We start from the raw sequence: 22,855 nt of genomic DNA on the forward strand, positions 1-22,855 counted from the left end.
CGGCGGGGAAGCCGGGGCGCCAGACGCCTCTACCTGCGTTTCTCTCACCCTCGTCTCGCAGCACAGCGCGGTGCCCGGATGGCGCGCACCAGAAGCAGAAACTCCCGCGCGCCAAGGCTGCTCGCAAATAGGCAGCAAAGCGCCCTGAAGGAGTCGCCACCCCCAAAGCCACAGTGGGGTGACGCCTCTCCTTAGGAGGGTCCCCTCAGGTGGAGGAGCATTGTGCGCAGGGGGCGGGCGTCGAGCGCCTTTCCAGCTCTGGGCAACTGCAGGGGGGCCGGGGCACGTGTCCGCGGGGGCGGGCAGGGCGAGTCTCCTCAGCCCAGCAACTCCCTCAGGACCGCGTTGAACGCCCACGCCGCTGTTGCCTCAACTCCTCCTTCGTTTTGTTCCTTCACTCTTTCATTTGCACCCCACTTGTCCTCCAAGAAGCTCAAGCTGAACTTTAGGGTTCCCCGTCTCCTCGTTTTGGCCTTGCAACAACCCTGTAAAGTAGGTCAGGCTGGGAGAGGGTAAGCTGCTGTGGGGATTTGAACCCTGGGCTCCCCTCCCAGGTTCCCCCGTCCAGCATTCTAACCACTACACTACCCTGACAATGTGACATTTTTAGTTGGTCCTGATAGTGCTGCCCCAGGGACACTGATGGTCTAAACCACTGAGCCTCTTGGGTTTGCCAATCGGAAGGTCGGTGGTTCAAATCCTCACGACGGAGTGAGCTCCTGTTGCACTGTCCCAGCTCCTGCCAGCCTAGCAGTTTGAAACCATGCCAGTGCAAGTAGATAAATAGATACTACTGCGGCGGGAAGGTAAACGCCATTTCCGTGCGCTCTGGTTTCCATCATGGTGTTCCATTGCACCAGAAGCGGTTTAGTCATGCTGGCCACATGACCCAGAAAGCTTTGGTCAAACACAGCCTTTCTTGGTCTGAAAGTGAGATGAGCACCTCAACCCCATAGTCGCCTTTGGCTGGACTTAACTGCCCAGGGGTCCTTTACCTTTACTGCTGCCCTACTGCTACCTTTGGGAGTTTGTCTCATGATTACCAATGCAGCCACCTTTTATTCTTATGTGCTTCTGAGTAATGAGCCTTCCAATGACTATCCAGGGACATTCTTTTTAGTTTGTCCCATCACTGGATTAAAGAAAAGATGGAGACCTTTTTTTTTCTCAGCAGAGAGAAGGATGTGCTTTTCCCTCATATCTTGTAATGGATATATGGAACCTATATGGCAAGATGTTGCCATAGTCGCCACTTTAGATGTGTTGGAAATGGAACTAGGCCTGCCAGGGGTGGGGGAAACAGGAAAGGCATTGCCTTCGGGTCTTCCTTTGGACTCCCCAAACCATCTTACTGGCCATTGTCTGAGGCAGGATACTAGGCTAGATGGACCCTTGGTCTGCATTCACATGACGGCTCGTTTCCCTGAGGTTTCCCTAACTGTTAATTTCCGCATTTTATTTGAGCTTTTACACAGCGTAAAAAAAGCCACTTCCAGACTTTTTACTGGAATAGATGGCATGATAGATTTCCATGCTCTTTGTTAATTAAAAATAAATAAATCAGTTTGCAGCTCCCTTAACATGGAAAATCGTGGTAGTAAAGTGATGAAATTTGGGGCTGTATACCGACATACAGTTCTTTTGCACAGTTTTCATGGGGGAACAGAAGCATGGCTGGGGAAGTAGTGCTGTGTCACACCACACTTCCTGATAAGAATGAAATTTAGCATGACATGCCGGTGCATTGCTCAAAAAGCCACCATTCTAATAACACAGCAGGCGCTGCAGTGTGAAAGGAATGTTGGAAAATGTGACACGAGTGCTCTCCTTATCAGGAATAACTAACACAATATTCCCCACATCTGAATGCTCCCTTATCCAGCAGGGCTCTTTCTGTGTACTGATTATGCAAAATTCTCAGCCTATATCCATCCGCATGGTATTTGTTCACTGTAAACACTCTTTACTGTACTTCCCCCATCCAACCTTAGTTCTTCTGTTTACTAGGGGAGTAGCCCTATCAGGGTGCTTAAGTCAAAAGCGTACAAGTACTTAACTTGGGAGAGTGGAAGAGTATGAATGCAGCTGAGTGGGCTACCCTCTATTCTGCTCTATGGACCCACCGTGATGAATGATACAAAATAACAACACAGAGACCAAATAAGCAACTTTCAGTTCACCTTTAAAACATGCTAAAAGAGCATGAGCGCGAGGAGTGTTGATCTTGCACAAATGTGCAGAGCTGACAGCACACAGCTCATGTGACCTCTCACATGGGCTGCTGCTCAAGATGGCTAGTGTCTTATCAGAATAAACTCCCAAAACCATCTCTAGGCCCATCACTGACTTCCTATAAAATGGAAAGCAGCCCCATGTATTTTCATACAGGAAATTGAATAACTACCATGAGATGGAGAAAGAAATGTCTGGGATTCCGACAAACATCCCACATGGGCAAAGGCACAGGACCTTGCAGCTGCCACCAACCAGCTGATCGGTGGTGCCTGCCAACCCTGCTTTCAGCAGGGACCCATGTTTTTACCTGCCATGCAGGTAGGCATGGCTTGGAGACAACAAGGGGAGGGGGGGTTATTGGTTTGTTTTGTTCTTGCTCTCGTTTTTAATTATGTATTATTATTTTTATATTGTATTTTTAATGCTGTGAACTGTACTGAGATCTTTGGATGAAGGTTGGTATAAAAATAAAATAATAACATAAAATAAACAGCCTCATGGGCTGGGCCTATTGAGGCTTGTGAACTAGAGGTTCTCCACTGCTGGTTGGGGTACTCCAGCAAGGCATAGAGGCAGCAGCCCTGTTCAATTCCTGCTCCTGAACAACAAGCTTAATCCAATAGTCATTGTTTGTTGTGGCAGTGAATCCCACACAATCATTATGAGTTGTGTGTAGTACTTTGTTTGTTTAAATCGAGGCCACATTCACACGATACATTTAAAGCACTATGATAAAGTCATTTAAAGTCATTGCTCCTCCCCCCCCCCCCCGAATTCTTGAAGTTGTAGCTTGTTAAAGGTGCTGAAAGTTCTTAGGAGAGTTTTCTGTGAAGAGGGGTTGATTGTTAAGCTCTGTGAGGAGAATAGGGGTCTCCTAACAATTCTCAGCGCTCTTAACGGCCTCGGTCCAGTATACCTGAAGGAGCGTCTCCACCCCCATCATTCTGCCCGGACGCTGAGGTCCAGCGCCGAGGGCCTTCTGGCGGTTCCCTCATTGCGAGAAGCAAAGCTACAGGGAACCAGGCAGAGGGCCTTCTCGGTAGTGGCGCCCACCCTGTGGAACGCCCTTCCAGCAGATGTCAAAGTGATAAATAACTACCTGACATTCAAGAGACATCTTAAGGCAGCCCTGTTCAGGGAAGTTTTTAACATGTGATATTTTATTGTATTTTTTGTTTTTATGGAAGCCGCCCAGAGTGGCTGGGGAGGCCCAGCCAGATGGGCGGGGTATAAATAATAAATTATTATTATTATTATTATTAACAAACTACAGCTACCAGAGTCCTTTGGGGGAACCATTGAAAGTCGTATTATAGGGCTTTAAATGTATGGTGTGAATGTGGCCATAGTCTGCTGCTGCCAGCTGCTGTGCAATTATGAATCCAGATCGGATTGTTTTGCTGAAAATGTACTATGTTTTTATAAGCACCTCTGCCTTGCTCCACCATTTGTGAAGTAAAGTAACGGGCATGTGGTTCCTTCTAATTGTTCTAAAGGGAGTAGAGATTAAAAATGTAAAAGGATGCTTTGAGTAAATTCCACAGAGTTCTAGAGATTTGTGGTTGGATCCTGTGCCTGCTACACTTGTGCTGTGCTTTCCCTGTAATTTTTGAGTCACTCCTATCAACAAGGTGAACATAAACTTTCTGGTATTTTATGTTAATTTACAAAACAGTACAAAGTGCAATAAACTCCAGATTAGGGTTCACTCTTGCTTTTCTCTTGAACTGCTGTTGCCACCTACAGTTCCACCTGTAGTCACAGAAAGTAGTCTGCTAATGTGATAAAAGGCAACTGGAAATGTTTTCTTTAAAAGACGCTAAAAGGGGAGAGGGGGAATTGCACTGTTCAAAGCTACAATAAACTTGCATCAGAGCTTTGTTCCTTGCCCTGCCCTAATGACTCAATGGAAATTAGTCAGGCTTCTTCAGAATCTTCTGGATGTGCAATCATCTTCACCTGACTTGACCAAGGCAGCTATTCAGAAAGAAAAGGCCTTGGCCATATGTGGCAACCATTCATCTCACAGATTGCGTCACTCCTTTACAGCCACGCTGTGTTTCAACTGGCAGAAATGGCAAAAATATTTGAAACAAGGTATTCTTACGACAGCTACTTTTGATTCACTGTAAATGTAATCAGCAGCCCAGTGAGGAAAACAGACAGAGCTAGGTATTCTTAGTTGGAGAAGAAAATGTTGTGGATGGACATGGTAAGTACAAAGGTAAAGGTAAAGGTACCCCTGCCTGTATGGGCCAGTCTTGACAGACTCTGGGGTTGTGCGCTCATCTCACTCTATAGGCCGGGAGCCAGCGCTGTCCGCAGACACTTCCGGGTCACGTGGCCAGCGTGACGAAGCTGCTCTGGCGAGCCAGAGCCACACACACAGAAACGCCGTTTACCTTCCCGCTGGTAAGCGGTCCCTATTTATCTACTTGCACCCGGGGGTGCTTTCGAACTGCTAGGTTGGCAGGCGCTGGGACCGAGCAACGGGAGCGCACCCCGCTGCGGGGATTCAAACCGCTGACCATGCGATTGGCAAGTCCTAGGCGCTGAGATTTAACCCACAGCGCCACCCGCGTCCCCGTTCTTAGCTTGGAGAAGAAAATGTTGTGGATGGACATGGTAGTGATCTTCAAATGTCTGAAGGAATGTCACATGGAAGGTGGAAGGCCTGCTCTCCATTGCTCCAGGGCAGGATAAGAACCAATGGCTGGAAATTGCAAGGAAGCATATTTCAGATAAGCACTAGGATAAACTTCCTAATGATCCACAGCATGGAATTGCCTTCTTCATAACTGCTATACTCTGAACTGACATTTCCTTTGAGCAATCCATCACAACTTCCAAGACTTCTTTTCTAGGAAATCACCACCATTGCTAGCCACACTAATCAGTATATGTGAAGTTCATGGGTTTTGTCTCTATGTACTTCCCGTCACACTGTAGTTTACCCCTCACAGAGCTACAATTCTCAGCACCCTACATAAATTAAACTTCCCAGGATTCTCTGGGAGAAAGCTATGTGCTTTAAATGTATGGTGTGTGTGTGTGTAGACCTCATTTGGGAAAGGCTTTGATGTTTTTAAAGGAAGCTCCTTGCCTTTTATAGCTTCCATGACTCTTCTCGTTAACTACTATAGTATCACCTTGGTACCTTTCCTGAGCTGCGATATTCTAGCCAAAGTTTTATTAATCTGTTTTAAAACAAACAAACCCGACACGCCAAACTTCTTTGAGAGATTTCAGCCTGTTGACTCCCATTTTCAACTCCTTGTATTACTGAAAAGTTTCCTGTTTTGAAATCAGTATTATAGTGGTACCTCGGGTTAAGTACTTAATTCGTTCCAGAGGTCCATACTTAACCTGAAACTGTTCTTAACCTGAAGCACCACTTTAGCTAATGGGGCCTCCTGCTGCCGCCGCGCCGCCGGAGCACGATTTCTGTTCTCATCCTGAAGCAAAGTTCTTAACCTGAAGCACTATTTCTGGGTTAGCGGAGTCTGTAACCTGAAGCATATGTAACCTGAGGTACCACTGTATTGCACTTTCTTGGAAAAATTTCCTCTTGTGTGTGCATTGAATTCAATAGCACTGTGATCATTCTTGTTTGGTTCAACAACCCACATATCTTTATCCAGGGCCAGGGAACTATTTGGGATTAATTCTCCTCTAGGTACTTCCATGACCCAATTATTCTAAGGCAATTACGATACTGAGAACAACATGTTTTGTTTGCTATGACCCACATATTTTTTTGCCCACATATTTATTTGCCCAAGTGGTATAAGCAGTTGACACTGTCCATCATTACAACACTTTCCCCTAGGGCTGCCTCCCTGATTCCTTGATCTCAAGAGCACCTCCCTTTTATTCTGGTGGGAGGAATAATATGCAGCAGCATCTCATATGGTGACAGCAGGGCACCATCCCTCAGACAGCTGCTGATAGTCCACCACTGCTAACCGCCCTGGACCCCTTTTTCTGGTACTCCAGTAAATATAATCAACCATTAGTGTAGTTATCCACAGTGCCTCAGAGCAAGGCTACAGCACTCTGGTAAATTGCACTGATGAATCTTATTAACTGCACCCTTCTGTTGTCTTGAGGGTTCTGTGTGGGTTGCTGGTGTCCTTCAGGCTTTTGGTTCAGGAACATATTACTCTTGACAAAGTGCACCCAATGACTGTCACATGACAAGAGGGACTACAAGTCACACTAACTTCCCTTTTTGGTGCTTCGTTCTGTGAAATAGCTCCTAGCAGAGAAAGCAGTGCTAATATTAGTCCATTGACTTGAAAATCAAGAGACATATTTAGCCCCCAAAAATATAAGACGTGACTGTGCTAGGCCATGTTGCTGTAAATCCACTTGGGATTTACCTATTGCAGCAAAACCTTCTCCTCAAGATAAAATGTACATTATAAAGGTTGATTAACATAATCCCAAGGGCATTCAGCTCTATCAAAATGTGTTTTATCCTTAGCAGTGCTCACAGTTGTCCTGATCTGTTGCCAGTTGCACAATATCTTGTCATTATATAAAAGGGGGGGGGGGAGTGTACATCCACTGCTGGTCTGCACAGCTCCCAGTTGGACTGAGAACTGAGCATGCATGAACAAAGTGATCAGCAATGCTAGAGTTAAATAGTGGCAACCAAAACCCGTTCAGAACAAAACAAACAAAGCAAAGTGCATTGATGAAAACAAATGAACCTGTTTTATTTAAGACCTTTTAAAAAATGTCTCCCTTCATTAAAACTTCCAGGGTGCTTTACAGACAGTGTAATTCAATTTACATAGAAGTCAGTGCATTAAAACCATAAAACAGGCAGTATCCACAGCAGCTAAAAGCTTGGTATTGACATCCAGCAAATACTGCTGGATTACAGCCCCAGGAAACATGACTAATGGTCAGGAATGATGGGATTTATAGTCTAAAACATCTGGAAGGCACCAGATTAGGAAAGGCTGGTCTAATTACAATGCTGGTGCATAGAAATTATGCACTCTTAACATCATTATAACAGGGTGGTTATTCCATTATGTTAAGTACAAATTTAAATTGAGGGCTTATCCACACCTCTGTTTGCTCTGCCACTTTCTCCCCAGCGGATCCTGTGGTTTAGCACTGAATTGACACAAATGGCAATTGGGTTTTCTGCGCATTGTTGTTCCAATTTAGTGCTAAATTGGGACAAAGTGTTGGGGCAAAGGCAAAATTATTTGGACCCATGCTTTCTAGACACGGGACAAGAAGTGTGGATGAACCCTAAATCTGAACCAGTACAACAGTCATGGTTTCTGTCCTAGGAACCTGTAAATTATTTCAGGAAAAGGGATGCACATGAAGTACAATAAAAATCAAACTAAACAAAAATCCCAGGCCTTTCACTACAATTCCAAGGTTTCCTATAGAGAAGCCACAATGGTTAATATGATAGACATTTGAAGTGTAGACATATCCTAACACTGCACTTGAATCCATTTGTAGAAATGGCAATTAAATACCTGTCTGCTTATGTGTGTTGTCGTAGTCTGTCGTCCCCCCCGCCGCCCGTGCTATTTAACATGCCTCTGAAACCACTAGGAGCTCTCATCAGGAAAGCTGGAATGAAGTGTCACCTATGAGTAAATTGTACACCCCCCCCCCATTCTATCTTAATTGGGAGAGGCAATTAATGTGCTGGGCCAGCTCTTAGAAGTGGTGAAGGGCTGGTTGTTGACCAATAAATTGAATTGAATTGAATAAATTGAATTGAATGGAATTGAATTGAATAATTTGAGGACAGATGTATAATGTGCTCTGAGTTGTCAACTCTAGAAGGTACAGAGACAGACTGTTCTCAGTGGGAGTGAACACCTCTGGAAACAACAGGTCAGTACCTTGGACATGTTCCTGGATATACCATATTGTTGAAAAAAGCTGCATGGGCCCCAGCCGGTCAGATGCCGGGTGAAATTGCCACAGCTCTCATATTGCGAGTTGAGGCATTTTTACCCCAGCGCCTCACTGGCTGCGGCCAATACAGCTGGCTCCAGCCTGCTGCTCAGCCGGGGGGCAGGTGGAAAGGCTCCTGTCCAGGGCCTTGCAAAGCCAGGCACAGGCCCGGGCCAGGTAGATAATGTGCCCCCCCTTTTTTTTACCCTGGGGATAACTGAAGTCTTATAAATAAGTAAGTATATAAATAATTTTCACAAAAGTTATGCTGACAAATAATTTTATTTCAAGGCTTGAACCGTATCTGCATATAAGGACAAAATGGAAAACATAGATATACAATAGTGCTTTTTAAAAAATACACAGGGAATGCATGCTGACCGAGGTCCCCTTTGGAATCAGAGGCCCAGGCCAAGTGGCCCATATGCCCCCCCCTGCCTCTGTCTGGGCTCCTGCCCCCAGTTGAGCGAGCCCCAAGGCCCCTTGGCCAGGCGCCGCTGGCCAGCAAAGCCAGGCCTGAGTCCTCTGCCACTCGCACGCAGGAGAGATGGGGCTCCCTGACCAGGCTCTCCTTGTCAAGAGTGGTGATGGTTTCACCAGCGATACACCGCTGAGTGAAGCTGTCATCGCAGTCTGCCCCCACATATCTGGATAGATCACCCAGGCCTACATCCTAGAATTGTAGAGTTGGAAGGGACCCCAAGGCTTACCAATCCAACCCCCTGCAATTGCAGGAATCTCTAAGATATTAGCCAAGAAGCTTCTTCCTCAACCCATTGCTTGCAAACATGGCCTCCTGCTCCTGGGGGAGTATGGAGAGAGGGCAATACCTATCCATCTTGCCATGGCAGGTTACCCCCAAATCCTGGCACTAACAATCTCCTTGCACCCATCCCTCCTACTCCCCAGGTGGCCCTTCCCTGCAGTTTAGAAACCTAGGGAGTAACAGCTGACCACAAACAAGGCAAGATAAGAGGTCCACAAATCCCAGCAACAAGTCACGTACTATGACCGTACTCGTTCTGCAAGCTCGCTTATCATTGAGTGAAAAGACTTTCCCTTACATTCCACATTTCACATGCAATTGGGTCATGAAGAAGGTCCGTGAAGCAGCGCCAACTGGCGACAAGATCAGTCCAAATGTGGTCACTGGGACATTTCTTGCCAGTCCGGCTACATCAAGGGTGGAATGCTTTCAACATCATAATGGCTGGTGATCCCTGTTATTAGTGCATTCAAAACAGTTATTAAAAATGCCTCTGCACTGCATGTGGGAGGCACTTGGGTGCCCTTCCAATCTGATAGGAGCAGGTTTAGCATGGTGGCAGTGAGGCTGAGCTATGGATCAGAGTGTCCTCCGCTCACACCTTGCCTCTGCCACAAATCAGTAGGTGCTCTTGGGCAAGTCAGTATCTCTCTGCCTCTGAACTATGGGCATAGTAATACTGACTTACAGGATTGTTGTAAGGATCACAGCTAGATACTGCATGTAAAGCACTGAACACATGACAGATTATTAGATTCAAATGTCAGATTCCTAGTGATCATATAAGATCTGCTTTCTTACAGGTTTTGAACAGCTCTTACTTGAACTAATGCTTTGCCTATATTTGCTTCCTTACATTTCCCACTCATTGGGTCTAATTTTGTCCTCTGAGGCAAGAAAGAATAAGTCTGCTCCAACTACATGACCACCCTTTAGATGTTGGAAGACAGTCATTGCATCTCCCATTCTCCTCCATGCTAAAACACACCGAGCTCTGCCAACTGTTCCTCATAATACCTGGTTTCCAGAAAGCCTTACCTGTCCCCTTATGAGAGGGAGATGCCCAGGAAGAAAGCCAGGCTACACATTCTAGGTGGTCCTCTTGATAGCTTCACTTCAGATTACTGTAACAAAGGCTTTGATGTCCTTTGTGATGAAATGCTATCCTTTGGCCCATTTATTGTTACCAGGGCATCTTCAAAATATTAAACTTGGACCTCTTAAATTATTCTTTGTTTTCTCAGTAAGTAGGAAGGAGTTTACACAGCTGCATTCAAAAAATATTAGATCTTACTGAGAAAATATGTGCTCAGTTTTCTACCCACTTAAGTCAAATTACTTGGATTTAAAACTATTTGGGTTTGCAGTTCTAAATACACACTTCTAAGACATCCCAGAGAACTCAGTAGGACTTCCTTCTGAATAAACATGCATGAGCACCAGCCTGTTCCAAAGGAAGACATGCTTTTAAAAGATAATGCATTGAAGGCTATGGAAATAAAAGCTAGTTGTAAGCAATGGCAAGATACCCATCTCAACAGGTGGCAAATGAGGGGGGAGAGATTTATACACACTTGGGCAAAAAAAAAATGAGAGGCACAAATACAAGATGGGGGACACCTGGCTTGAGAGCAGTACATGTGAAAAGGATCTAGGAGTCTTGGTTGACCACAAACTTGACATGAGCCAACAGTGTGACGCGGCAGCTAAAAAAGCCAATGCAATTCTGGGCTGCATCAATAGGAGTATAGCATCTAGATCAAGGGAAGTAATAGTGCCACTGTATTCTGCTCTGGTCAGACCTCACCTGGAGTACTGTGTCCAGTTCTGGGCACCACAGTTCAAGAAGGACACTGACAAACTAGAACGTGTCCAGAGGAGGGCAACCAAAATGGTCAAAGGCCTGGAAACGATGCCTTATGAGGAACGGCTAAGGGAGCTGGGCATGTTTAGCCTGGAGAAGAGGAGGTTAAGGGGTGATATGATAGCCATGTTCAAATATATAAAAGAATGTCATATAGAGGAGGGAGAAAAGTTGTTTTCTGCTGCTCCAGAGAAGCGGACACGGAGCAATGGATCCAAACTACAAGAAAGAAGATTCCACCTAAACATTAGGAAGAACTTCCTGACAGTAAGAGCTGTTCGACAGTGGAATTTGCTGCCAAGGAGTGTGGTGGAGTCTCCTTCTTTGGAGGTCTTTAAGCAGAGGCTTGACAACCATATGTCAGGAGTGCTCTGATGGTGTTTCCTGCTTGGCAGGGGGTTGGACTCGATGGCCCTTGTAGTCTATTCCAACTCTATGATTCTATGATTCTATGAAATTCCCTAACAACGTTATATGAGGAGACATTCAGAGTATAATGCTGATGCATTTTCAGGAGGGCTTAAAAAAAACCAATACATTCCAAACTGCTGTGGAAATGTGGAGAACTAAGCTTAAATTTGGAAACATGAGACACCAAAATGGATGTATTCAGCCATCCCTAACCAACACTCTCCATATCTGCCCAGATCTGGGGAGCAATGCTAAAATCTATCTATAGGTGGCATTACAAACCTGTAAAAATCTCTTGCATTTTTAAAGCATACTTGCACCTCTGGTGCCACCAGAACCTCAAGCAATAGCAGAGGATCCAGGAGTTCTTAGGAATGTCAGAGAAGCTGGCACAAAGGGTCCACTTGCTTATGTACAAAGCTCCCCCAAAACATTCTGTTCAGTATGGTTTAATTTTATCAAGTTTACCTCGGCCGATAGGTGTTTTGAAAACTCCCAGCATGATACTGAGGGATTTGGGTATGTTTAGCCTAGAAAAGGAAGAGACTGGGAAGAGATATGATAACCATCTTCAAATATCTCAAGGGCTGTCACTTGAAGCAAGCATGTTTTCTCCTGCTTTTTGTGGAGTTGAGAGTAGTTCCTTATCCTAGACGGTTTATTGGAAATTGAAACAATAAATGTCATAAGCAGTAAACTACGAACCTGTAGAAAGATCAGATTCATAAATATTTTTTTACTTTGCTTTGTAGCTTTACCTTTTGCTTTCTCGTTTCTGGGGGCGGGGTGGGTTGTATTCATATTTCTGTACTTTTGAAAATCAATTTATTTAAAGACTGGCGTTTGAAGAGTCCAGTGTCATTGCAAAGATAGTTACTGTGCACTTGAACCTTTTACTGTGTTTTCCCAAATCTTCCTTGCCAGTTTGACATGAATGTCACAAGTTTCCCAAGAAATCTTCGACCTCTGCCATTCCTCCAGAGAGGCTGCTAATCCAAGAAACATACTATTGCGATAATAACTCAGCTCAGATTCAGTAGTGTGGCGGAGCGACAGAACCAGTCCCTTGTCTTCACAATGCTGTTTACCAGAAAACTGGAGGTGTCCCAACAGCTGGCATTGGTTAGGAGTATTGGAAACTGCTTTATACAAACTCACATGACAGTCTTTCAGTATTGACTGGCAGCAGGTCACCCTTAAGTCTCTAAGCACTGTACCTCCAAGCTACACACTTGCTTTTGCCTCATGCAAAACAGACAACTGACCCATTTTCTGGAATGGGGAACCTCTCACCCACAAGGTCTCTGTCTTGCTGGGATTCAGCTTCAGCTTATTGGCTGTCATCCAGCTCATTACTGAGTTTAGGCACTAGTGCAGGATCTGCACATCACCTTTTGCTTCAGATGCTACGGAGAATAGAGCTGTGTAAACTGCATACTGATGACACTCTGCTCCAAAGCTGTGAACCCAGCAGTTTCATACAGCTATTGGATAGCACTCGGGACAAAGTGGTGCCCTGCAACTCACAGAGGGTCAAAAGGCAATCAATCGCCCTCTTGCTCCTCCATGTAGGTATAACACATTGCCCTGTTCACTCTCAGCTCTCAAAGCCGATCCAATAGGACACCGTGTGGGAGAATCAACTCCCCCTTCCATCTCCCTCCCAATGAAAGTTATCAGTCCAGAGCCGATTTGGTCTCCAAACCAGGCCTCAACCCAGATTAAAAAGGGTCAGGAACATTGGTGTTATTCAAGAGTGCCAGCAGTTGTGCTGCCACTACCCTCTCAACTTCCCCCAAAAGGGGTACTGGCAACTGGCAGGTAGTTTGTTTGTTTGTATGTATGGATAGGGTTAGGTTTGGAATCCACCATAACCCATTATAATTATGTATAACAGGTCATTGAAAATCTTATGAAAGCATTTTGTATGGCAAGATCCCTCTCAACTCTCTGTAAAGCAGACCTCATGGCTGTAATACCTAGTCTAATTTCTCTGCTTTGTTGTTTACTATTTTTTTTCTTGCCCCCAAACCCAGTCACTGGGGTTTGCCAGTGTGTGCTTGCCAAATCCCAAAAATTCTTGCCCTATTTAGTTACGTATTGCACAATGAGTTTGCTGCAACACTTTGCAGTCGTTTAAAGCTGATGTAGAAAAGTCAACTGTCAAGCTTTATAAAGAACTTTTAAGAAGTTGAGCAAACCTCGTCTTTCAGAAACACAACGTCATTTCTTTGTCCTAATTTACTAGTGTAGGGAAAGCAAATGAACAGAAAAAGGAGGATACTAAGGCCAGGTGAGCACAAGTGATCAGAGGCGGAACAAGATGCCTAAAACAGGGAGGTGCAAATAAGATATTTGCCCTACTATAACAGAATCAGAGGAAGAGACTGGGAAGCACTTGAACCCCGTATGCTTGCAATTTTTCAAGGGGCATATACACAGGCTCAAATCTCAACCATTTCCTGTATTTTACCTGTAGGCTATCAGAGGAAATCAGGAGGTCCAGGGGTCAAATGTGACCCTCTAAGCAATCTCTCTCTCTCTGACCCTCTACATTCTCTCCACAAATTACACTCTGCAAAGGCAACAGTCTTCACCAGCCTTGCTTCACACCCTCCTTGAGTGTTTCTCCTTAGCTGGAATGTGTCCTTGAATACCAATAATGCCTTTTGCTTGCCTGGATGGAGAAGAGAGGTGTCTGTGTAGAAGTTAGCTAACAGAACGAAAAGCAGTGTTTACATTTGTTGCTCCTCCCACTTTTGCTTCTGGCCCCACCCACCACTATCCCATGGAACTTTCCAGAGGGGAACTACAACCCTCTGGCAGAAAACAGCTCCCCGCTCCTGCTCTTGGCAGAAGCCAAAACACTCTCATGCATGCACACACTGTGGGGCAGAGATTACCAGGCCAGGTAGTATTTTGAACCTGAGTTTGGCAGTTCTCCAATTCCATGCAATTTTCTTCCTCTAAATATTTTTTCACTGAGCTGTATAATGCTGTGAAAACTGTACGAATCAATTTAGCTTTACATTGTGATCCCTTAAAAGAAAAAAAGCAACCAAAGAACACACCATTATTATTATTTTTTTGGAATGGCCAAACACTTCCATGTGACCGAATTTTCTGAAGCTGCAGAATTGTGCCTATACAGTATTTTCAAAATACCCTAAATAAGTAGTGACTCTTGGCTTTGTGGACAGTCGCTCTAGCAAAATTGGTTGTGATGTATGCAGAAAGAATAATCAGGGCACAATCCAGGCCCCAAAACTGTCACACTGGGTGAGTGGGGAGAATGGGGTAAATCTACCTCTTTCCAGCCCCCAGCAGCTCTGCAGGTGTGAAGCACCCCATCCTGTCCAAAGGTTCAGGTAGGTGGAGGTAACGCTGTCAGCAGCCTGCAGAAAGTCCTGATCCAGCTCCGTTGCTGCCCCTTGACAGAATTGGGCCCAATCTTGAGTCTGATTGCTATGCCAGGTTCAGGTTTCTTCCTGTTTCCCTGCCTTCTGCCCTGGTTGGCATGAACAATTGGGGGGGGGGCGTGTTGGTGGGTCCTGTCAGGTCATACTGCTGCCCAGCCTGACTCTTGATTGCTCTACATACCTTTATTGCTTTACCTAAAATTAATCCCTCTGCAAATTGTGCAATTACTCCCTTTTGGTCCTGAAAGAGATTTCGCTCAATGGAAACAAAATACATTCTCTGCTATAGCTGTAGGAGTCTTGAAGGAAACTAATTTTCTTAGCGACAACAAAATGTCAGGAAAAGGCTACTACAATTCCTATCTACTACAACAAAAGTCCACTGTCTCATAGCTAATTTTATCAATCTTAAACCCCTTGCCCCAAGAAATCTGAATAACACAAATAACACATGAGACTACTGCATAATCAATTCTTTTGCATGGAGTTTTATCTTTAAAGAAAAAGTCAAAGACATCATTCAGCAATTTATCATGACCAATCTGCATTCTGTCTGTATCCACCTTGGTAAAGTCCTGGCTTTCATTCCAAGGGAAGAAGTTGCACCAGTTCACGAGTTCATATGAAACATCTTAACTGTTCCTTGGTTGACTTTCAGGCACTCTTTTTCTGAGCCTTCTCTTGTGCCATATTCTCTTTGGCTTCACACCTAGAGTTGAAGGCATTTAGCATTTCTCTAATGGTTAAGTTGGCTCCTTTCATGATCAGTCTGTCACCGTCAGCTGCAAAAGAATTAACATAGTTTAGAACAGAAGGAAAACAAAAAGCAATTGCCCAAGTTCTACATGACAACATCAGATGAATATTCTTGGTTAAATGTTCCAGATTTTTAGAAAGCAACATTACAGGTGTATTAAAACGCCACAAGTACTACATATGTATACTGTGTGTGTACATATATATGGCTGCAGATCATTCTTTGTACCATGCCCTTCAAAACGGAGTAGTGAGAGAACTTGGCTGGCGCCACAGAACTCCCAAGTCTACACCTAAAGAACCTTGACAGGACTCAAAGCAGCAAACATTGGCGCTCTCCTGCTTTTTGACATTTGCTCACCAGAAGTGCACAGACTCTCCCGAGTGATTTATCTGGGGTGGAGATGCTATAGGAATGTGGATCCCTTCTATATCCACTCAGTGTATTTGTAACTGGCTGACTGACCAAACCCAAAGGGTGCTCATCAATGGTTCCTCTTCATCCTGGAGAAGAGTGACTAGTGGGGTGCCACAGGGTTCTGTCTTGGGCCCGGTCTTATTCAACATCTTTATCAACGACTTGGATGATGGACTCAAGGGCATCCTGATCAAATTTGCAGATGACACCAAACTGGGAGGGGTGGCTAATACCCCAGAGGACAGGATCACACTTCAAAACGACCTTGACAGATTAGAGAACTGGGACAAAACAAACAAGATGAACTTTAACAGGGAGAAATGTAAAGTATTGCACTTGGGCAAAAAAAATGAGAGGCACAAATACAAGATGGGGGACACCTGGCTTGAGAGCAGTACATGTGAAAAGGATCTAGGAGTCTTGGTTGACCACAAACTTGACATGAGCCAACAGTGTGACGCAGCAGCTAAAAAAGCCAATGCAATTCTGGGCTGCATCAATAGGAGTATAGCATCTAGATCAAGGGAAGTAATAGTGCCACTGTATTCTGTGTCAGACCTCACCTGGAGTACTGTGTCCAGTTCTGGGCACCACAGTTCAAGAAGGACACTGACAAACTGGAACGTGTCCAAAGGAGGGCAACCAAAATGGTCAAAGGCCTGGAAACGATGCCTTATGAGGAACGGCTAAGGGAGAAGAGGAGGTTAAGGGGTGATATGATAGCCATGTTCAAATATATAAAAGGATGTCATATAGAGGAGGGAGAAAGGTTGTTTTCTGCTGCTCCAGAGAAGCGGACACGGAGCAATGGATCCAAACTACAAGAAAGAAGATTCCACCTAAACATTAGGAAGAACTTCCTGACAGTAAGAGCTGTTCAACAGTGGAATTTGCTGCCAAGGAGTGGGGTGGAGTCTCCTTCTTTGGAGGTCTTTAAGCAGAGGCTTGACAACCATATGTCAGGAGTGCTCTGATGGTGTTTCCTGCTTGGCAGGGGGTTGGACTCGATGGCCCTTGTGGTCTATTCCAACTCTATGATTCTATATGGTCTATATGGAAATCACCTTGCAGTTCTCTGGATTTTCCCTGGGTCTGCATCAAGTGTTTTTCATGAAAATAGTCTAAATTTGCAAGTAAGATCGTGGACATATGAAAAACTGGTGATCAGGTTTTAAGGGCTACAAACTTTGTGAATAGAGAACAGAGACAGAACTAAAGGGGGGGGGTAGAGCTTATTCATTAATTATGTTCCTGCCCCCCGCCCCCCATATTTTAGGTGACTGCTTTCACACTGTAAATCTTAGTATTATTTTATTGATTTGTTGCAGTATGTACTTGTCGTGGCCTTTGGCTGAAACAATAAAATATACTTATTGAAAATATAATGTGAGACAGTTAATGACAGAAATCGGCTGCCCCAATATTCCATTATCTGAAAGCTATTCTCACTGTTTCTGATAATGGAAGTCTCTGAGATAATGGAAGTTACAGATGGACAGCTACAGTGACCACAAAGCTCATGAAGTAATGGTCTTGGAAAGGGGTGAAGAGCATACATAATTTTCTAAGAGTAAGCCCCACTGAACTCAATGGACTTTCGAATAGACACGTATTGTATGTAAGGGCAGAACTGCACATTTCAAAGAATAATAATGTGCAAACTACAACCCTGTCAAATGCTCCTTCTCCCTAACTAACTTTGCATGCCTATCTGTCAGTGACGTGGTTTTTTATGGTGTGTAGTTGCACACTAACCTTCCCATTAGAGCAGCTTAATTTGTAATAGAACTCTGGTCAGGTTTGAATGCGATGGCAAACCAGGCTTTGATCACATCATCACCATACATTTGGCGCCTACAGCTTCCCCCAAAGATGCCTGCAGGTTGTTAAGGGTGCTGAGAATTGATCTATGAAAGGAGTAAGCTACAGTTCCCACGATTATTGGAAGGAAGCCATGTGCTTTAACTGTATAGTATGGATGTGCTAGCTTACTGTGGTTCATCATGAATGAGCAGCATCCAGTGAGGCTACTGTTTTTTTCCAAAAGCTACCATGAGCCATCTAGTGGAGTCAAAGCACACTGCCATTAGAAGTTTACTTTTCTCAGTTCTTTTTATCTTCCTGGCTTAACTGACAATGCAGAGATACGGCAGATAGTAGTTCCAAACTTTGTTACAACCTTGCTGCCAGAAGCAACCTGCGGAAATGAGTTCTTGCCATCCAGCACTGCTTAAGGAGTGGGGTAGGAATTTACGGAAAGCAAGGGAAATGTATTTACACCAAGCCAATGTATTTACACAACAGAGGTACTTCCTAGAATAGCAACAGAGATGGTTAAAATAAAATAAAGAGGTTTTCAAGTAAAGGCATTTGAGGCAAGAGGCATAAATAGTCCAAAACGCTGGGTAAAATGTTGAATTCTTCTTCCATTAAGATCCCACAAGTAAAATAAGTACAGTGGTACCTCGGGTTAAGTACTTAATTCATTCTGGAGGTCCACTCTTAACCTGAAACTGTTCTTAACCTGAAGCACCACTTTAGCTAATGGGGCCTCCTGCTGTCGCCGTGCTGCCGGAGCACGATTTCTGTTCTCATCCTGAAACAAAGTTTTTAACTCGAGGTACTATTTATGGGTTAGCGGAGTCTGTAACCTGAAGTGTATGTAACCCGAGGTACCACTGTAAATTTTTTTCTGAATTTGAAAGCCACAGAAGATCCCCAACTTCTTTAGGACAGGGATGGCTAGCCTCTGTAGTTTTAGGAACTGAGAGTGGTCAGTTCCATAATAATGTTTGCAGAATTATGCCAAAGCCTTGCTAAATGCTCCGCAGATTCACTTATCTGAACATCCAGCTTCCTTGGGTTTTTTCCTGCTTGGTCAGCTGTAGCCACTTTTGGGCAGGGGAGTGAGAGCAGACAAGTCAGAGTGCAGGAAAAATTTGACAAATCAGACAGTGAGAGAGATCGGGAAAATCCATTTTTCCCCCTTTGCCTCTCTTTTGCTGATTGGCTGCAGCCATTTCAGGAAGAAATTATGGCGAGTGCGGGGAAAGGGAGCAGACAAATCCTGCATTAGACAAGTTTCCATGGGAAACAATGGAAACCGTGGACTCGGTTATGCAAACACTTGCCTGATGAACGATTTCCAGGGAAGGCATTGGGTTTGTAAAGGGGGACCTGCTTGTATATGCAAAATCCAAAAAGGAGATGACACATTAATAATGGAAGCTTTTTACAGCTTGACAGCTTTTTGAATAGAGAGGCTTCCAGGGAGCAGAAAATTATTTAGAGGGGGTTCATCTGGCCCAAAGGCTACCAGCTGACCATCTCGGCTTTGGTTTACAAAACAAGAATGCTTCCTTACCAAATATGACGTCAATTACTGGTTCAGACCCATCGTGTTTTACATCTGTTTTCACTTCACAGTTGCTGTTGGATAAAAAGGCTTTCTTTGTATACAGACACTGTAGGAAATTTCTGAAAAGGTTCAGAAATATAGATCAGAGCATGAAAAAATAGACTTTATTTGCTTAGCCGACAGGCTATAGCATCATCAGAGCATATTTTATCAACAACATAGCAGTTAGAAGCATAAAATACAATGAACAATTTTTTTAGTCTAAAGATTTTATCTCAACAATCCACAAAACACCTCATAGGAAGATTAAGAGTGGAACAATGTAATAATATCAGCTGCCAAAATCCAAAATATACATACAGCAAAGCTCTGAAACATTAAGACAGGCAATACAATCTTACAAGTTACAAAAACATATAAAAACAAATAAAAAATCCTTGCAGTTTAGTAGCTTGCCATACCAATTGCTCAAAGCACTCCGGTGTAGAATTAGTTACATTTTATTTATTGAATTTATATCCTGCCCTCCTTTTTGAAAGAGCTCAGGGTGAAGGAGGCAAATATCTAATTCAGTCATTTTGGATTAAGGTAGAGTGTGATTATTAGTACTAGACATGACTTAATCAGGATGCAAGCCATGTAAGGAAACATATCTGTATAGCATTATCAAGCATGCACCTTGTTAAAAATGCATGTTCAGAGTTAACATACCAAGCATTAAGAGCCTGGGCTGGGGCATAGAGTGGAGGAGTCGGATACTAGCATGCCAACACTGCAGAATCGGAGTAGCACAGGGTACAAAAGTTTACCTTCCATGCCCAACATCATACTTACGTTAGGTCTAACAATAATTTAGGAGTGGCATGGCAGGGTTTGTTTTTGTTTGTTTTTTGTATAAGCTATGCATGATCTCAGGTAGAAATTCAACAGAACAGTTCTCTTTCTCTCCTCCCTGCATTGCTTACGAGAAAAGGCCCTATCCTACACCAGCTGAATTACTGCCTGCCATGCAGTAGGGCAAAGGCACAGCAGCAAAACGGTCAGAAATAAATGAGTCCTGCTAATTGTTTATTTTTTAAAAAATCAAGCTAGGGCCCATTCTCAGCCCATGAAGTACTTTGCACCCCCAGTGCTAAAGAACCGCAGCCCAGCATTGGGAGCCAGATTCTACAATCAGAATGGGCAAAACGTGCCTACGATGCCACGTGTATTTCGTGCAGGTTGTGTGCATGGCTTGCCCATCAGTGCCCTGGGATGAATAGGTCCGGGGGTGGGGAGTCCTGTTTCGAATCCAGTGGATCCCAACCCCGTGGCCTCTCCTCACCTGGTGCTCTCCACGTTGGACTCGAAGGGGCAGAAGGCGACCAAGACGCTCTTCACCTGCTTGAGCGTCACCCCCGCCCTTTTCGGCACCACGAACGACATTTTCCTCCCTCCCTCCGGTAGGATCGGTAAGAGCGAGCGCCTTGCCCTCTGAGCGACCGGAAGGACTACAGTTCCCAGAAACCCTCTCGCCGCGTTCAGCACGAGGGCTCCGCCCCGCGCGCGCAGCCTGCCGGGAAATGTAGTCAAGCAGCTCTGGGCTTGTGCCATCCCGTGGGAATGCTGTTGAACTTCGCTCTTTGTTGCGCCGGGATAGCCCAGAATTGGCATTTCGGTTCTTTGAGAAAAAACTTTAAAGAGCGGGGTCAAGGGAGCATCATGACATAAGGAAAGCCCTGCTGATCAGAAGTTTTTATACCTGGTTTGCACGCTGTGATCCTTACTTCTTGGAGTTCTCTCACCTGGAATCAGCAGAAAAAAAAAAAATTCCTTCCAGTAGCACCTTAAAGACCAACTAAGTTAGTTCTTGGTATGAGCTTTCGTGTGCATGCACACGAAAGCTCATACCAAGAACTAACTTAGTTGGTCTTTAAGGTGCTACTGGAAGGAATTTTTTTTGTTTTGACTATGGCAGACCAACACAGCTACCCATCTGTAACTGGAATCAGCAGGTGAGCGAAGACCATACACTGCAGAGTTTCTCACCTGTGAAGCTAAGAAAATAAAAACGTACTGGCGCATCTAGCTCGGCATCTTGCTCTCTCAGTGGCCAACCCCATGCTTGAGCTCTCCGAATGAAGGGTGGGATACAAAATTAATAAATAAAATAAAACAATATTAATACAGTACCAGTTTCTGGAAGCCATGGGAGGGATGAGTGCTCTTGTGCTCGAATCCTGCTTTTGCAGTTTCCCACAGGCATCTGGTTGGCCACTGTTAGAGCAGGATGCCCTCCAGTATTGATAGGTTTCAGCTATTCTAGCCAACTTGTACATCAAATGGGACGGGAGTGGTGGTGGGGCATCTTTTTCTTCACCTCAAATCAGCCGAATCAGCTCTTCCCCTGGGAAGAGGGGGGATGAAGAACTTTTCTTTTAAAAAAACAAAATCCACAAACACTAATAGGTTGTCATTTCCAGAGGGGTAGATTTGTTTGTCCATTGCAGCAAAAAACCAACAAAATTGTTGAAATCTGACAATTTTATCAATATATAAACTTTTGTGGACTAGTATGGAGGGTGGTGTTCTTCAGGGCAAACCTATCTACCTACAGTGGTACCTCAGGTTACATACGCTTCAGGTTACAGACTAATCCAGAAATAGTGCTTCAGGTTAAGAACTTTGCTTCAGGATGAGAACAGAAATCGTGCTCCGGCGGCGCGGCGGCAGCAGGAGGCCCCATTAGCTAAAGTGGTGCTTCAGGTTAAGAACAGTTTCAGGTTAAGAACAGAACAAATTAAGTACTTAACCCGAGGTACCACTGTATCAGGTTTCTTGTAGACCTAATGGTAGTGTTATTGAAGCTTGTGTGCATTCCTAAACAAGTTTACTCAAATGTAAATCCACCGAGTTCCATGAGACTTAATCCCCAGGAGTCACATTGAGGATTATAATAGAGAACAAATTTAAGTGGCTGAACTGGGATTTGTACAGTGTTTATTGCTGTCATAGCATCAGAAGTGTATACAGCCATAGTCATAAATGCCTAGAAAACATAATTGGTTTTTAAGGATTTGGAAAATAGCTAATATGCAAAAAAAAAAAAAAAGTCAGTACATTTCTATGAAAAAGGGAGGATAGACAGGCTTTGATGAATGAAAACATGGATACTTGGGTGGGTTTTAACAAAATAATAATATGTATGCTACCATTTTGCCAGAAAGCTTTTTGTAAAAATAAAAATAAAAATCAGGGCACTTCTAATTGTATGTAAGCAGTCACTTGAGGTAGCAGCACACATTGCAAATAATGGATGCCAGGACTGCCTCCAAAGTCCCAGAGTAAACCAGTCTGAGCAGCTCTTGGACTGTGTGAGGAACTGTGCAAATTGGGCAACTGTTGGATTGTGAGCTGTGCTCCATCATCCTATATTATAGCAGTCTTCAACTTCTTAAGACCTGGGACCCACCTTTAACCCCTATGTGCAATTGTGGACTCATTTCTTCATTTTCTACAATATATGTTGTATGGTGGCAGTGTGGCTTGTTTTAACCTGCCTTAGACAAGGCCATGGCCCGATAGTGAGTCCTGACCCACCATTGGAAGACCAATGGTTTATTTCACTGCAAAGGATCCTGGGGTCAGCTTTGGAATCATGTACCACAGCTGCTTGTACCACCAAAAAAAAACCAAACCCCCTGCACTC

The 22,855-nt window shown here is 44.3% G+C and overlaps 1 protein-coding gene across 1 annotated transcript; it reads right to left on the reverse strand.

Annotated features, from left to right (window-relative positions):
- Positions 1–15,107: 15,107 nt before the first annotated feature.
- MRPL53 (mitochondrial ribosomal protein L53) lies at positions 15,108–20,835 on the reverse strand. Its single transcript, XM_028736618.2, has 3 exons — positions 20,492–20,835; positions 19,174–19,286; positions 15,108–15,417 (listed from the first exon to the last, which is right to left on the reverse strand). The coding sequence occupies exons 1-3, from the start codon at positions 20,818–20,820 to the stop codon at positions 15,290–15,292; spliced, it is 570 nt and encodes a 189-aa protein (XP_028592451.2). The 5' UTR covers positions 20,821–20,835; the 3' UTR covers positions 15,108–15,289.
- Between the last annotated feature and the right edge of the window lie 2,020 nt (positions 20,836–22,855).

The sequence above is a fragment of the Podarcis muralis genome, chromosome 8 (assembly GCF_964188315.1).
Source record: "Podarcis muralis chromosome 8, rPodMur119.hap1.1, whole genome shotgun sequence".
Classification (NCBI taxonomy): Eukaryota; Metazoa; Chordata; class Lepidosauria; order Squamata; family Lacertidae; genus Podarcis; species Podarcis muralis.